The 16,623-nt window shown below is 40.8% G+C and overlaps 1 protein-coding gene across 1 annotated transcript; it reads left to right on the plus strand.

The window, feature by feature from the left end:
* Positions 1-6,629: 6,629 nt before the first annotated feature.
* On the plus strand, positions 6,630-11,586 carry LOC139732848 (uncharacterized). The gene is made up of 3 exons (XM_071643688.1): positions 6,630-6,749; positions 7,771-8,878; positions 11,381-11,586. The coding sequence occupies exons 1-3, from the start codon at positions 6,630-6,632 to the stop codon at positions 11,584-11,586; spliced, it is 1,434 nt and encodes a 477-aa protein (XP_071499789.1).
* The last annotated feature ends 5,037 nt before the right edge of the window (positions 11,587-16,623 follow it).

A 16,623-nucleotide genomic window follows, 5' to 3' on the forward strand; every position in this document is an offset into this window, starting at 1 on the left:
ATTTGTTATGTCAAAAAGTGTCCTACCCGAAAACAGTGTCCCGTTCAGTGAAACACAGGCCATTGAAAGTCAATCTCCCAAATTCAAAGATAGGATGAAGCAGGTGGATGAGAGCTATCGTAGCTTTTTGTTTGATGGTGAGGTGACCCCATGTACTTCTGGTGAGGCAGGTAAGCCAGTAGTCATCCTGCGGGATACGGGGGCCTCTCAGTCGTTGATGGTGGATGGTGGTATGACTTTTCCACCAGATAGTGCAGTGAATGCAAAAGTCTTGATTCAGACTATTGATGGCAGTTATATGTCAGTGCCACTGTATAGAGTGGATTTGAAGTGTGACCTAGTTTCTGGTCCTGTGACTGTTGGAGTTGTTCCTGAGTTGCCCATGGTAGGCATTGACTTTTTGTTGGGGAATGACTTGGCTGGGGACAAGGTGGTTGCGTCTCCAGTTGTTTCAGATAAACCAGTGGTGGTTGCTGAAACTGAGCAGTTGCAGGAAGAGTTTCCTGGGATTTTCCCAGACTGTGTTGTGACTAGGTCTCAGGCTCGTAGAGCTGTTCAAGATGATGCGGATTCTGTTGATGTGGAGGAGAATTCCGGTGTTTGGTTGGCAGAAACCTTTTTCAAGGATTTGAATGATGGGGTTGCTGTATTAGGCTCCAAGGCTAACAGTGATGGGCTGTTTAGCAAGTCTTCCTTGGTTGAAGCACAGCAGGCAGACTCTGAGTTGAAAGGCTTGTCTCAGACGGCGTGTTCTGAGGCTGAGGCTGAAAAGGTCCCTGAGTGCTATTATGTCAAAGATGGCATTTTGATGAGGAAGTGGAGACCTCCCCATAGGCCAGCTGATGAGGATTGGACGGTGGTCCGTCAAGTTGTTGTCCCTCCTAGTTACCGCGGTGAGATCTTGAGGATTGCTCACGAGTTACCAGTTGGCGGCCATTTAGGCGTCAGAAAGACAAAGGATCGGATCATGAGGCATTTTTATTGGCCAGGGTTGAATGTGGATGTGGCTGAGTTTTGTAAGACTTGTCACACATGTCAGGTGGCTGGTAAACCACAGCATTCAGTGAAACCGGCGCCATTGATTCCGATTCCTGCGTTTGAAGAACCATTCAGTCGGGTTCTAGTCGACTGTGTTGGACCTTTGCCTAGGACTAGGTCGGGTCACAAGTACCTCTTGACAATCATGGATATGTCTACACGGTTTCCAGAGGCTATCCCATTGAGAAATATCACTGCTAAGACTGTGGTAGATGCTCTAGTGCAGTTTTTCACTAGGTATGGGTTGCCCAAGGAAGTGCAGTCTGACCAAGGGTCAAATTTCATGTCAGGCATATTTCAAGAGGTGATGTATCGTTTGGGTGTGAAGCAGCTGAAGTCGTCAGCTTATCATCCCCAGTCCCAAGGTGCCTTGGAGCGCTACCACCAGACCCTAAAGACAATGATTAGGGCATTTTGTGAGGAGTATCCCGAGGATTGGGATAAGGGCATCCCTTTCCTGCTGTTTGCAACGAGGGACTCCCCAAATGAGTCGACGGGTTTCAGCCCATTTGAGTTGGTGTACGGTCATGAAGTTAGGGGCCCACTGAAGCTCATCAAAGAGAAATTCATGACTGAGGATGATGAGGTCCACCTACTTGACTATGTGTCAAAGTTTCGTGAAAGGCTTTCAAAGGCTTGTGAGGTAGCTAGGGAACACTTGAAAGTGTCACAAGACTCTATGAAGAGAAAGGCAGACAAAAATGCCAAAGCCCGAACTTTCAACCCAGGTGACAAAGTTCTTGTACTGCTGCCCATACAAGGTGAACCACTGAAAGCCAAGTTCAGTGGCCCATACAGTGTCAAAAAGAAACTCAATGATGTGAACTATGTGATCAGTACGCCAGACAGACGCAAAGATCAGAGGGTGTGTCACATAAACATGCTGAAAGAGTACTACGAGAGAAAGGCTAGTCAGCCGGTAGGCGTAGCTCAGGTGGTAGAAGAAGAAGTAGATGAAGAGGGAGAAGCTCAAGATGAGAATGGAAGTGAGCCCTCTAGTGCCAGGTTGTCTAACTCAGAGATGTCAGGGAAAGTAGATGAGGCACTGAACTACCTACCTGATAATCAGAGGAAAGATGTGACTAGTCTGTTACATGAGTACGAAGAATTGTGTAAGGACAAACCAGGCTGCACCCCTCTGGCTGTACATGATGTCGATGTAGGAGATGCTGACCCTATCAAGCAAAACCCTTACAGACTAAACCCAAGCAAACTGCAAAAAGTAAGGGAAGAGGTTCAATACATGCTAGACAATGACATAATAGAACCTAGTAAAAGCAGTTGGAGCTCCCCAATCGTCATGGTGCCCAAACCGGATGGGTCTCAAAGATTCTGTATAGATTACCGAAAGGTGAATGCCGTGACGAAAACAGACTCTTTCCCCATTCCCAGACTAGAAGACTGCATTGACAGGGTCGGAAATTCTGCATATGTCAGTAAAATAGACCTTCTAAAGGGATACTGGCAGGTGCCCTTGACCGACAAAGCCAGAGAGATTTCTGCCTTTGCTACACCAGATGGCTTGTTCCAATGCAAAGTAATGCCATTCGGCATGAAAAATGCTCCAGCCACCTTCCAACGGCTGACAAACCAAATCATTGCCGGACTTGACCACTGTGTAGTATACATTGATGACATCCTTGTGTATAGTGACACGTGGGAGGAGCACATTACACACTTGCGGCAACTTTTTGATCGACTCAGGGAGGCCGGATTGGTGATTAATCTGGCAAAGAGTGAATTTGCAAAGGCCAAAGTGGTATATCTCGGGCATGTAGTCGGTCAGGGACAAGTATTGCCAAGAGAAGCCAAGGTAGAGGCTTTATACTAGGCTTTCCCATCCCCCAATCCAAGAAGGAGTTGCTCAGATTTCTGGGCATGGCTGGTTTCTACAGGAAATTTGTACCAAATTTCAGCACTGTAGTCACCCCCCTAACAAACCTGCTGAAGGGCAAGGCAAAGTACACCTGGACTGATGAGTGTCAAAGAGCCTTCGAGAAACTAAAGGCAGTCCTTGCTAATGAGCCTGTTTTGGCAGCTCCTGACTTCGCAAAGCCATTCAAGGTGGCAATAGATGCTAGCGATGTAGGAGTGGGAGCGGTTTTGCTCCAAGAAGATGAAGAAGGCACTGAACGACCAGTTAGCTACTTCTCCAAAAAAATTGAACACATACCAGAAGAAGTACTCCACAATTGAGAAGGAGGCTCTCAGTCTCATCCTTGCCCTCCAGCAATACGAAGTGTACTTGACAAATAGCAAAGGGGAGATCACAGTCTATACTGACCACAACCCCTTGGTCTTTTTAGACCGGTTCAAAATGAAGAACAACAGGTTGTTCAGATGGAGCATGATGACGCAGCCATATGCACTCAAAATCAAACATGTGGCAGGCAAAAACAATGTAATTGCCGACGCTCTGTCAAGAGTGTAACATGAAGAGAGTATCAAAGGTGAAAAGTTTTCACCGCATATCATTTCCAGTGTATGTGTTAAGCATATTCATTAATGTGTGCAAAACAGTTTGATATGATTGTAAAAGCTCCGAGAATCCAAGCAATATCATTGTAAATAGTATCCATGAAAAGAGAACATGGAATTAATATAGCTATCCAAAAGGCATGTGATAGTATGTGATTATTGTTGCTTGATTTGGATTTTACCTCACATTCATTATAAATAATAATGAGACATTGTGAAGGTAAAAGAAACCCTTGCTACGGCAAGGCTTTCTTTTTCCCATGGGGGATGGTGTCACAAATGTACACACTAGTAGTTATGTACAGTATGATGTACTGTATGCATGGCTGTTTTAATGTGTATGTACACAGGTTGACCAGATTAATGGAGAACATTCTATGTGGTATAGATATAGTACATACAGGCTGACCAGATAAGTGGAGAATTTTCTAGGTGGTATACAATGTAGCTATACAGTACATGCATGTAACAGGAAATACATTATAGCTCACTCAATCTAGAATGATTTCACCCATTCCAGAAAGTTCTGGGAAGTGCTAACATATTTGGCTGAGTGAGGCACTGTCCCTGTAGCCCAATGTGATTGGTAGTTATTCTTGGCAGTGATGTTTTGTACATAGTTAGGCAGTGAGTCATCCAGGTTTCCTGGAACTTAGACTGGCTAGTAGGTTGGAGAGAGTTATAGAATGTGCTAGAAGGGGTGAATAGATAGTATATAAGCTAGAGAAATTCTGCAGTAGGCAGAGTACCCAACACCTCTGCTCTGAGAGTTACGTCACTTCTGGCTCTGAAGCGACTTGTTATAGTCAGTCCTGTGTTACCTGCTGACCTGTTATGTTTGTGGAGATAAGGCCTGGGAGACATTTTGCCTGCAGAGAATTAATTTGCCTTCATTGGGGATGGACACCATTTTTATGTCAATGGACATTACTACGGAAAAGCTGTGACGGGCTGGATTCCTAGCTGGACAATATCAAGTGAATCATCATTCAACGCATCAACTGGACGTGGTCGTCACAACATTTGGACTCTGCACGTTTCGCCGTGGACGTATATCGTGGATTTTACCCCGGATCTATACCGTGGATTATCGTAACCTGTGCCTCTGGAGTTACGTCAGAGGAATCATTCATCGGTGCATCGCGGATCATTCGTTTGTGCATCGAGCATCGTATTTGGACATTTCCAGGGATATTGCGTGTAATGCGTACGTAAGTGATTCCATTACTGACTTAAATTTGTTTCTATTGATCATTATTGTACTGATGTGAAACCGATTACCAGTCTGTACCCACAATATCACTGTTAATAAACCGCCTGAACATCAGTTGATTGTTTCTTTTGTGCGATCATTCTCAGAGTGATTTTGGTCGTAACAACTGCTTTTTGAAGAGTTTCTTAGTAACTGCACTTCTTGTTGATTTTTGATTTAAACAAGACGATCAAGAATTTTACTTTAAAATACTAGATTTGTGAACAAATGTGAAAATAAATTTACACCAAAGTAACACCAGCTGGTGTGGTCTCTTATTGAAGCTGGACGGGTGTTAAACCATTGATATTAACATCAACAAATATCAAATCAACACCATGTGGTGTCATTTTTGAATTAACACCAGTACAGTGTCAAAATAACACCAGCTACAGTGTCAAATTAACACCACGAAGTGTCAGGTGAACACTTTTCAACACCAAGTGCATTTTCAACACCTGTGGGTGTGGTCCTTTATTGAAGTTTGATCGATGTTAGATTTAACACCCGTGGTGTTAAATCTAACACCGATGTTCTTACAGTGCGGAAACCTTAGATCATTTGTTTTGTGAGTGCAGAAAAGTCGCGCCTCTGGAAAAGTTTGATGAATAAACGTTTTTAATGGTACATAATACTAACCCTAATCGAGACATAGGGTGGTATAATCATTTCCAAGTTCAATAATCTTCTAGGTTTGATGTAAATTCAGGAACTAGCAGGAATGATAATGTATATATTGTTAGATGAATACATGTAGCATATTTTAAACCTCAATGGTGATATTTAAACCAATATATATAACAGCTCAAAAGAATAACAAACTGAATGCTCTTTTAAAGAAACGAATCAGAGAGTTGTAAGCGATTTGCACTAGGGTTTTTTATTTTCATTATAGGGATAAAGACAGTCGGTAGTGGTGGTGGTGTGTGTGTATAGATGTGTAAGGAAGGACTTATCTAATCATTTTGTTATTATCATGTTATATGTTTTGGTTGTTTGTATATCTTAGATTGTTATGTGTTAATACCGTTTCAGTCATTGTTTAGTTTTGCAAGTAACAGAAAAAAAACAAACATTTTCCATACAAACAATGAAGAAAGACAGAGGCGTTGATTTAACAAAATTCCCCCCCCCAAAAAAAAAAAAATGGAGGGAAATATGAATGATTTGATAGTTTCACGGACACAAATCCACACATAATGGACAAATAATGCATTATTAGGTGAATCAATAATCGAATGAAGGAATAGATGACACTAATCTTATCAATATTGTGATTTTTTTTGGATTTTTTTTACAGAATTGTTCCCGTATCATTTTCCCTTTTTTTTTTTCATTATTAATTTTCAACGAAATGTATGCTGCCCTTACCATATATGGCACTTTCTAAACTGCGTTTTTCATTCATCTGCCTGTTTGGGCTGTATATGTTCTGTTGTTTGCTTGCTTTTACATGCACGCATCCCACGCCACCTGTCCACAGGTGCGTCAATTAAGGGACATCCGGGTTTCTCTTGTTATGTTGCGCAGCTCGCTAGTATCTATGGCGCGGCGTGAATGGTACAGTACATTTCTGTGCATATGTGCATGCGCGCTACCTGTACATCCATGTAGTACACACAATGTATATTCCATTCACCGACCTTCACAGATCAACGAGATGTGGGAACGAGGGGGTAAACTACAATTTTTGTACCGTCATAGCGTATCAAGTGTTATGAAGAGACGCGGTGATAACATGTTTCCTCGTAAATTTTTGGGAGTGGCTTATCGCAAGAGCTTCGATCCCGGTGGACATTATTGTGGTGTTGCCGGTGTGTCATTGACAAAAACAATGGTACTTTTGCTCTTGTGTGTAGCTATGAACACTCGGCTTGTTAGCGGAGAAGTCGATACGAACATCCGGGTGGGCGCCCGCAGAGCCAGTGGTATGGGACGTGTCGTCCGTCATCAGGAGTTCCCGTCGGTATCGCGTAAATCGGTAGGTGAAATGGAAAGTTCCACGTTGGCCACTGTCCTGATGACCAGTGATGACGATCGTCTTTCACACTTAAAAGAGGTCTAAGTCTAACGTTACTGTTTACTGGTCTTCATCTTCTGGACAGAGGACACATGAACATTTCCTCCTGCGGCAATTGCTCCCATGAAATATCTGTCGTAACTTGACCGAAAGATCGGTCTCAGTGGTCTGTATCTGGTCGTTGCGTTGGGTAGAACTATAAATATTCCCGGAGACTGCGTCTGGCTTCTCGGAATCCCCTCCCTAGATCCTACACGGAGGAAAGCAATAATAACGTCAAAAAAAAAAAAAAAAAAAAGAGAGAGAGAGAGAGACTCCTCCGGACAGACGGATGATCCTGTCTAGTTAGTCGTAACTAGACTAGAGTCTAGAATCTAAACCTACTACACTTCAGTGACCCTAGCAGTTCCAGTTGTCAATACTGCATTTATAAACAGAAATCGAAAAACACAGAGCTCTATTTCAGGATAATTGCCCTATTTCAGGATAATTCCTTAATTCAATTTTTCAATTCAATTCAATTCAATTTTCAATTCAATTTCAATTTATTTGTTCAATTCCACCAAGAATAACAAATTACAAAATTGTAATATTGGGCGAAGACAAATTTACATTTAAACTTTTATAAGGTGAAGACTGGATGCATGCATTGCAACAAAATTTACTGTGTTTACAATAGATGCACTACAAGGCATTCACAGGGGCGGATCCAGGAATTCTGCAAAGGGGGGGGGGGGGGGGGCAACTACAATGTAATATTTCGAGTGCCACTTCCGGGTTTCATTTTCTTTTTTTCTTTTTATTTCTTTTGTTTTTAACGAAAAATAAAGGAAGGGTGTGCGCCGGTTGCGCCCCCCTCTGGATCCACCACTGCATTCAGGATGCAAAAGCATGTTGTATGTAGCAGTTGTGTAGTCAGAATACTTGCTTTATTTTGATTGTACAGTGCTGGTTAAACATATGTATTCTTTGTCTTTTGCAGCTGGAGCACAGACCCAATCCGCATGCGGACCATGCTGTCACATGGATGTCAGGAGTAGGTCATCGTGATGAAAAAGTCCCCCGTGCTTCCGGTGATGCAGCTACTACATTGAGTCTTTCAGCAGCTGATACAGGATTTCAGACCTTGAACCGATCTCGTCAGAGGACTCACATTGGTAAAGGATCGCCAGTGTATTTAAATCAGCGAAAAAACATCAGAGGAAAACCTGTACAGAAATTGCCAAAGAGTGATACAAGCAACAATGCAATTTATGTAAATAAAGAAAAGATTGATATATCCCATGACTCAGATTTGCAAAGCAATCTTATCAGTATTCGAGGTGAAGATCATTCCATTCTTCACAAGGTGCCGGACGTCTCACAAGTCAGAGATAATGCCCAGCACAGTGATAGTTTCAGTGAAACACCATCATTAACCGGCCATAATTTTAGAAAGCACGCATTGTTTCGGAGAGAAGCAGAAAATCCTCCAGACTCTGCAACCACGAGCACTCCCCCAACTAAAACTGCCGCGCAGAAGCCTGCGGACTCCAATAATGATTCTCCTCCGAGTGACGTTCAGAGAACAGCCCCTACTGATCCCAACAAACCGCACGACACTACTCAGGTGCCTGTCAACTCCAACCAGGATGGAAAAGTTTCCGCAACCAAGCCACCCACCAGCAAACCAACCACAGCAGGAATTCAAGGCAGGAATGAGGCGAATGGAGAATCAGTATCGACTTCAAAGGCTTCCTTGGGAGCTAATTCTGTGTCCAAGACTCCTTCCCCCACCACGACTGCCAAGAAGGCAGGTCAGATTGTCACCTCGGCAGCGGAAGAGAGGATCACCCACGCATCTGCCTTGCAGGGCACCGCCGCAGGGAGCGATATCGACGCCGCCTGTGACCAGGCCCAGTGCTTTGCATCCCGGCTGCCGTACCACTGGACGACTGACGCCAGCTGGGCCCTGGCCAGCATCACGTTCCTGCTGTGTGTGCTGACGTTCTTTGTGCTGTACACGGGGCTGTGGAAGAAGCGAAACACGATGGGTTACCCGCTGGAGAACATCAACCAGCCCAACCCTCACAGGAGGATTAATGTTGCTGGTAAGATCGGCTGATACCCTCCTGGATGTTGAATTTGAAGGGAAATTCCATCCTGAGTGATATCATGTTGCTTTGTATGAAACAGAAAAATCAGAGAAGTAGATGAATGAAAATGTGGTAAAAATCATACACACAAAGAAAAGTATAAATTGTGAAAGATGAGAGAGGAAGTCAAATCAGCAACACTGGTTTGTGCACAGAATTCAGCAATATTCGTATTCATCTCTAGATTTTTTTAAAATTCAAACCTCTTCTTGGTATGTTATAAAGGTAATACATTTTTGCACATCCTTACCAGCAGATAAGTTCTGCCTGTGCCCAAATGTTTGAGAAAAATGAAAATTTGTGAATATCTGTACGCCAACCTAACGGAAAGCTACTCAAAAACTACGTCACATGGAGTTGCCAATTTGTTTTACTCTGTAAACTTAAACAGTTAATAACTTTCTGTGGGTGTCCCATGTTTTTTTTTTATTTCACTTACATTTCTACTGCTCCAAGTTTTCTGTTTTCATAAAATGCAACATAATATTATCAAGCTGAACTTTCCCTTTAAATAGACTTTGATAGTGCTCAAAATGTAACTCTTTTCTTGATTTCCAGCTGAAACAGTAAGTAGAGCTGAATTACTGTTATATTTATGCAAACAGTTTATGCCATGACACTTACTGTACATAGATATTGCTGCTAAAAGGCAAAACTTTTTAATGCGTATTTATTGAAGAGAATATGATTTAAGCTTCTTTTAGATTTAAACTTTTGTCAAAGCAGCCTGCTCAACCTGGAGATTTATGCATAGAAATTTCACAGGTCAAAGCGGTTTCTCTCTGATTTCTACCTTTAGGTCCAGTTAGCCAGTTTAAACATGCCCTATATTTCATTAACCAGCGCAGCTGGATAAATCAAGATTTATGTTAACATAACTCTTCTCTTGCGCAGAAGGATTCCTAAGTCCTGCAGTACATTTACAATGTACAGTATATTTATGAATGTTGTTGCCTGTTTCTACAGTCAATTGATTCGTGACATGATCAAGTTGTCACAAAAATGGCTAAACTGGCAAAGATGGCAAAATCAAAGAAACAATAGTGTGGATTAAAGGTGTTGTTTACCATTGGGAACAGTGATTTAAAAAATGTTTTGAGTTAGCACATTCAATGCATATTGGTATAGTTTGGTGATACAACTGACCTACATATGTAGGTCAGTTGTATCACCAAACATTCTGCCATATAAAATGTTCACAATAAAGCCTAAGGTATATGGAGATATCAGTATTTTTCTCAATAAACCATACAGTAACTCTTGACGGTTTATTCTAGAAACAAGCTTATTATAACTATTGTTCCCATTTTGCATATATATCTAAAAATACTTAACTTTGATTATACTGATTAACATTTTTGCATTGGTTGTTTCTATCAATAACTCACATTTTAGAACTATATCAAAGCACTAAAACTGGGTTTTTGTTTCACCTGCAAGCGGTAAATAATACCTTGAACTCTTTGTACTTGCATAGTGGACAGGTTACATTTGTAGAGATTAATGAATGCCAATGATAAAGCTTGCCAAGTTATACATGTATTACTGTAGCTACTATAAGCAAGGAGGTACTAGTACCTCCTTGCTATAAGTACAGTATTCATCGCATAATCGGGACAGGTTGGGAGTAGCAAACACGGCCCCTTTAAGCGGGGTGCCCGATTTCACGATGAGCACTCACCATACACTAACGGCATACGACATGTACATGCAAGTGCACACACACACACACACACACGCACACAGACATACTGACGTACTGTACATGTACATGAATACACAACCGGCCTACCACTCGGCGCGACCCTCTAGCTCATTCACAACTGAGGAAGATTGTGACGTACACACAGATCACAGTGTATTGAAAGTTGAAACACTAGACGAGGAATTTTGACTTTGCCCTCAAAGTGTATGACTGAGATTAAACAACGTACACAGCCTGAGCTGTGTGAGCGAGGCATGTTTTTTATTGGATGTGAGTAGGAATTACAAGCGAGCACATGGCTTTGCTTATGTAGGGGAGAAGAATGTTCGCGAAAGCATGTGTTTTGCAATGGCATGGATACTTATACACGGCGCTTTCATGGCTATGCATGTACGTGTACTGGATGGACGGAAGTCAAAACACACCAGTCCGAAGCTTGCTTTGTAAGTTCGATGTAAACGACAACTGATAGGGAATCTTTGAAATATTGTTGTGGTACTTTGGTAGATTTTTTTTTTTGTGTAAAATATCAACAAAATCAAAGATTGCTTGAAGAAAAATTGTCCCGTTTATCAGAGGTCCCCGCCCGATTATCCAGTGAAAATAACATGCATTGGAAATGTTTCTGGGAAGCGTATATCATTTAAGCGAGTTTCCCTATTATCAGATTCCCGATTATGCGATGAATGCTGTACCAGGGAACATAAAATGTTAATCAATTCTCGTTTCCAAAAAAATGAAACACCCAACAGAGCTCCTGAGGTCAAAACTAGCCAAGATACCGCGCCGCCTACGGAACAAGCGGCAGAATCATCGCAAGAAAATGAACGGAAGGAGGTACGAAGAGCTCCCTCTACGGCTGCCGAACGGGTCGTGCTATGACGATGATGAGGCAGAGATTGACATCTTTGAAGATGATGAAGTAGACTTGTATTTCAGGGATGAACACACAGTATGATTTCAGTAAGTTACTCAGTGAGTGAAGATTGGCTTTATAATTACATTAAAGGGTTGGTATAGTTTCGGTTGAGATGGGGCTTCAGGTTTCTGATAATATCTGATTATATTTTTGTGAGAAAATGAGAAGCCCCTTATGAAATGTGAAAGAGCATTGAATTCCAAGAAGAATTCAACTTTTATTTGATGAAAATTGGTTTTGAAATGGCCGAGATATCCATAACAAGTGGTTCTTATAAAAGATGGGACCCAGCTTTTATTAAGATCTTTTTGTTTTACTTTGTTTTTTGGCTATCTAGGCCATTCCAAAACCAATTTTCATCAAATAAACTTTGAATTCCCCTTAGAATGTTACACCCTGTAACATTTCATCATTGGTTTCTTTAATAGTGTGTAGCTAAAAGTTCCAAGCTCAATCCTCATTTCCAGCAATACTATACTATCCCTTTAAAATTCAATGTAAAGAAAGGAGGAAAAAAAATCCAAAATTATGTGCAGTTGGTATTATTGTCATGTATTCCAAAGGTGTTAAATTAGACTTGGTCCTCTGCAATGTGACCATTGCAGTGTACTTTTGCAGCACATTTTACAGGTATCTATTGATACTTGTATCAAAATGAAATTTAAGAATTCTGTTTATTTTCATACTTTCGTTGAGTCGTTATTTGACACTTGCCAGTCCAATACTAAGTGCCATCTACAGATGAAATCAACACCCTCATTATTTCCGTGCAACGTTATCCACAGGGGTCAGTTGATCTTGAGTCAAACTTTTCATCCATCACACCAATGATACACATGGAATAGCAATGTGGAGGGGTTTTTGTGCCATTTGTGACCGTACGCATGGTATGGTGTGTACAACTGTAGCGAGCACAAGAATCCGCTGCGGAGTGTAAAATGTGCTTAGCTCCACTTGGGATTGCAAGCATTATTTATTGTACCAGAATTGGCATTTTGCAAGACTTAAAATCTTTTTCTTCTTCTGCTGGTAGTCCTGTGTCCTTCAAGCTTGAAGATTATTACAGTCGTGATCCATTCTGTGTGTGCTGTACTTGTGTGAATGTGCAGTTATATGATTGCACTATATTTTCCAGCTCCAAGGTTATTATAAAGTACAGTGTACTGTTAGTTTGTATGTTTAATAGGCTTGGACTGTTGAAAGGAACAAATCTATTGTTATTGACAGTCAGCAAAGCTTTTTTCAAAATTGTTACTTTTTAACAGCATTCCCATTAAAGCTACTCAAATGGAAATTTGTGGGGGTTTTTGTTTGTTTGTTTTTGTTATGTATATATATATATTTTCATACCACAGCAATTTAGGCCATTTATTAGTCTTGTGAACACTAAGGTTTATACCAAATTTCCATGAAACTTGCCAATGTGTGAATTTGAATGCACACAACGCAGTGGAAGTGATAAAGTTTATGCCCTCGTGCCATGAGTTACACAAACAGTAAAATGGGTAAAACTTTGATCTCTGGTAACATACATGGAATATACGCATCCTTGCCCATGCTTATCATCACTAGGGTGACAAGACCTTGTATCTCAAATTTTTTGGTGAAAAATCACTTTTTCGGAGTAATTGCCAGATAATCAGTTCAATAATATCCTCTCTAAATCCTAGGTCTCTCACCCAAAAAATGAAGCCACCACGGCATGTCAAAGGAAAGGCGATCACATTTGTTACAGTGCTTGGCTGTCATGTTTTTGCTTTCCTGAACACTTTGAAATTTTTGAGATACTGTACAAGGTTTTGTCACCCCAGCAGCATTACGTTCGGGTACCACAGGTTGCTAGTTGATGTTAAAATAGGAAATTTTAAAATGTGCACTATTCAGAGTGATCACTTTCTATAATCACTTTAGATGATCAGTGCCTTGGGGAAGATTCTATTCTTAAATGCATTCATTTAAATCAAGTACTGTCTTTCAATTATTTAGTCACCATTTGTTTGAAGAGTGTCTACCAAGTATGTCAATAATTTGATTAAAGATAGAAATCACTGACATCCCATGTACAATAGGTTGCGGAATGAGCATTCCGTTCCTGCCCGTGACTTTTGCGTGCCTTGGTTAAGTGAAACTCTCCATGCTGATATTGACAATAATGGACTCAATCATACTTATATATAGTAATTGTTTTAGACATTAATTGTTGCGTGTAATCTGTGATCATTTCTGATGCAAACCTTGCACATTGTAAGCACGTTTTGTCATTTGTTGTTTACGTTCTGTGCCAACAGGAAATGGCTCTATGACCATGGGGGCACTATGACACACAGGCGGAAGTATGATTGTGACTTGGAGCATGCAGTACCTCAGGTCTTGGAGTATCTCCATGCTCGTGCCGGCAGTAATGATACCACCCCGCCCCCAACAAGATGCCGAACAGGATCTGAAACAAAAACAGATCCAGGGCCTTCAGCAGTATACATGTATGTAGGGCACAAGTGTAGATGCATGGACAAACTGTTGTTTGCAATTGCAATTTGAGTGCATTTTGAGTGCAGTTTGAGCTTCATTATCATTGAGAATTGGACAATGAAGACTGAATAGCAATAAAGCTTGATGACTTGGCGATCGTGAGTGCAATAGTGCCATTGAGGTGTCAAGATGTATACTGATCATTGTCTTACACTACAAAGGATACCTGAAGGTAGACGTGACATGAAATAAACTGCAGTATGGTCCATATTATTGGGTATTTTTGTACATATGGGGAAAGAATGAAATGCACAGAATGCTTTATATTCCAACGAGTTATTGTGAGAAAATCTTTAAAAAGCTTTGTGCATTCACACAGCGATGATTCACTGCCACTTTGTGTCACTGGAAAGAGTAGCGACCACAATCAGGGCATGATGTAATTACAGAAGTTAGGATTTCTGTTCAGTGCGCTGGTGTCAGGATGCTAACAGAGAGATATATTCTGCCAGAGAGAAGTGTCTATCCGTTGTATCAGTGCAGGCGACACCTGTTAAAACGAAGTCCCCAGGACCTGCAGTTTTCTTTTGTTATATTGAAATTTCATTATAGCCGAACAGTAAAGTGTATAAAGATGTACACCAGGGGGGTGTTTCATAAAGCTGTTCTTAAAGTTACAAACGACTTAAGAATGACTGGTGATCAGTTCTTGTGCTGAATTATTGAAATTCTGATAAGTATAACACATCAGAAAGTGTTCCAGTCGTTCTTAAGTCGTTCATAACTTTAAGAACAGCTTTATGAAACATCCCCCATGAAGATGATAATTTTTGGCACTGAATTTTTACTTCATTGCAACAAGAACTGTGTTATAACCATGTTCATTATAACAGGAGTGCACTGTACTTGTGCAAGGACTGGTCAACTTGGCAGATATGTCTGAGCATATTCCCCATTCTGTCGGTGCAGATAAAGATATATTCTTGAATACAGAAAATGTGTATATAGTCAGTCTTTCTACTGGACATAGAGCTGCCACTTTGTGATATTTGAGTCCATTTTTGACATGGTGCAGATTCTGAATCCGAGCAGATGGTTTGATTATTGATGCTACAGATTACTGTGATTTTATTTTTGAAAATTGAAGAGGACTGAAATATAAGGTGAGGGCATAAGTGTCTGGGCTTTTCGCTGGAGCATATCAGCCATGGTATTCTCATGGCTGGGTATAAGATGTCCCTTCTGGGCCCCATTTCATTAAAAAGTTGCTACAGTGTATGATAGCAACTCTTCCTGGAATGGCAATTGTCATGGTAACGACAAAAATCCAGCTTCGTGAATGGCAGTTGCTACAGGAAGTTGCTATTCCAGGGCCCTGTTTTATGAAGAGTTATAATTGATTATATAGTTGATTTCCATCATAAGTGTATAGTTGATTTCCATCATAAGCAACCTGTGTGGCAAGGGAATCTATAATCGATTGTATCTTTTGATAAAACGGGGGCCCAGCAAGAATTGCCATCCTAACATCTTGTATGAAACGGGGCCCAGGTATAGCTGGAGTGAAAACGAACGGCCCCCCTGTGTATGTATTATGTGTACATGTGCAGAGCTTGAGCATGCCATGGAGCAGCGCAGCATGCAGTGCATACAAGCATGTCATGTAGAGTATGTATAAATGGTGATACAAACAACAAAGTACGGCATCAGTGTTCAAAATCATTGATCTACCATTCCTTTTCGTAATTTGTCAAGAACATTTCTTGTTGCTGTCAGAAATGCTGAGATGAGCCATATTTGACAGTTTCATGGAATTTCAAAGCCATTTATGGAAGGAAAGTATCTGATTTTGTCTAAAAAACGTGCTGATTGTGGGTTTGTTTTCACTCTAGCCTCAGCTAAATACCTGGATATCCAACTATGAGAATACACAGATAGACATAGGGCCTAGATACACCATTTTTGACCGACAGAAGCATTAAAGGACAAGTCCACCTTCATATATACATAAGGATTGAGAGAATGCAACAATATTAGTAGAACACATCAGTGAAAGTTTGAGGAAAATTGGACAATCCGTTCAGAAGTTATGAATATTTTAAGTATCTGCGCAGTCACTGCTGGAAGAGAAGACTACTACAGTGTATGATGTCACATGCGTACAACTATATAAGAAAAATAAAAAGAGAATTTCACAAAACTTTACTTTTGAATAAAGTGCACATTTCTTCCACTTGCTACTGACGTATGTTAAGGGTAATATTATTTCCCCTGCCTTCTGAAAGAGAGAAGTCAAGTGTTCTTTTGTTATGCGAGAAAAATGGAAATATGTTGAATTTTCTTTATTCTTTCTTTATATCGTTGTACTCATGTGACGTCACAAGCTATAGTAGTCTTTTCATCCAGCCGTGACTGAGCAGAAACTTCAAAATTTCATAACTTTTGAATGGATTGTCCGATTTTGCTCAAACTCTCACTGATGTGTTCTACAATTGCTGCATTCACTCAACCCACATGTCTATGAAGGTGAACTTGTCTTTTAATGTATACGAGTACAAATGTACAGTGAAGGCATTCATTTTCATTTTATTCTGGAACTGAAAGGTC

This window comes from Diadema antillarum, unplaced genomic scaffold (assembly GCF_040938485.1).
Source record: "Diadema antillarum isolate AM-2024a unplaced genomic scaffold, OU_Dant_1.0 seq00000454_RagTag, whole genome shotgun sequence".
NCBI classification, from domain to species: Eukaryota; Metazoa; Echinodermata; class Echinoidea; order Diadematoida; family Diadematidae; genus Diadema; species Diadema antillarum.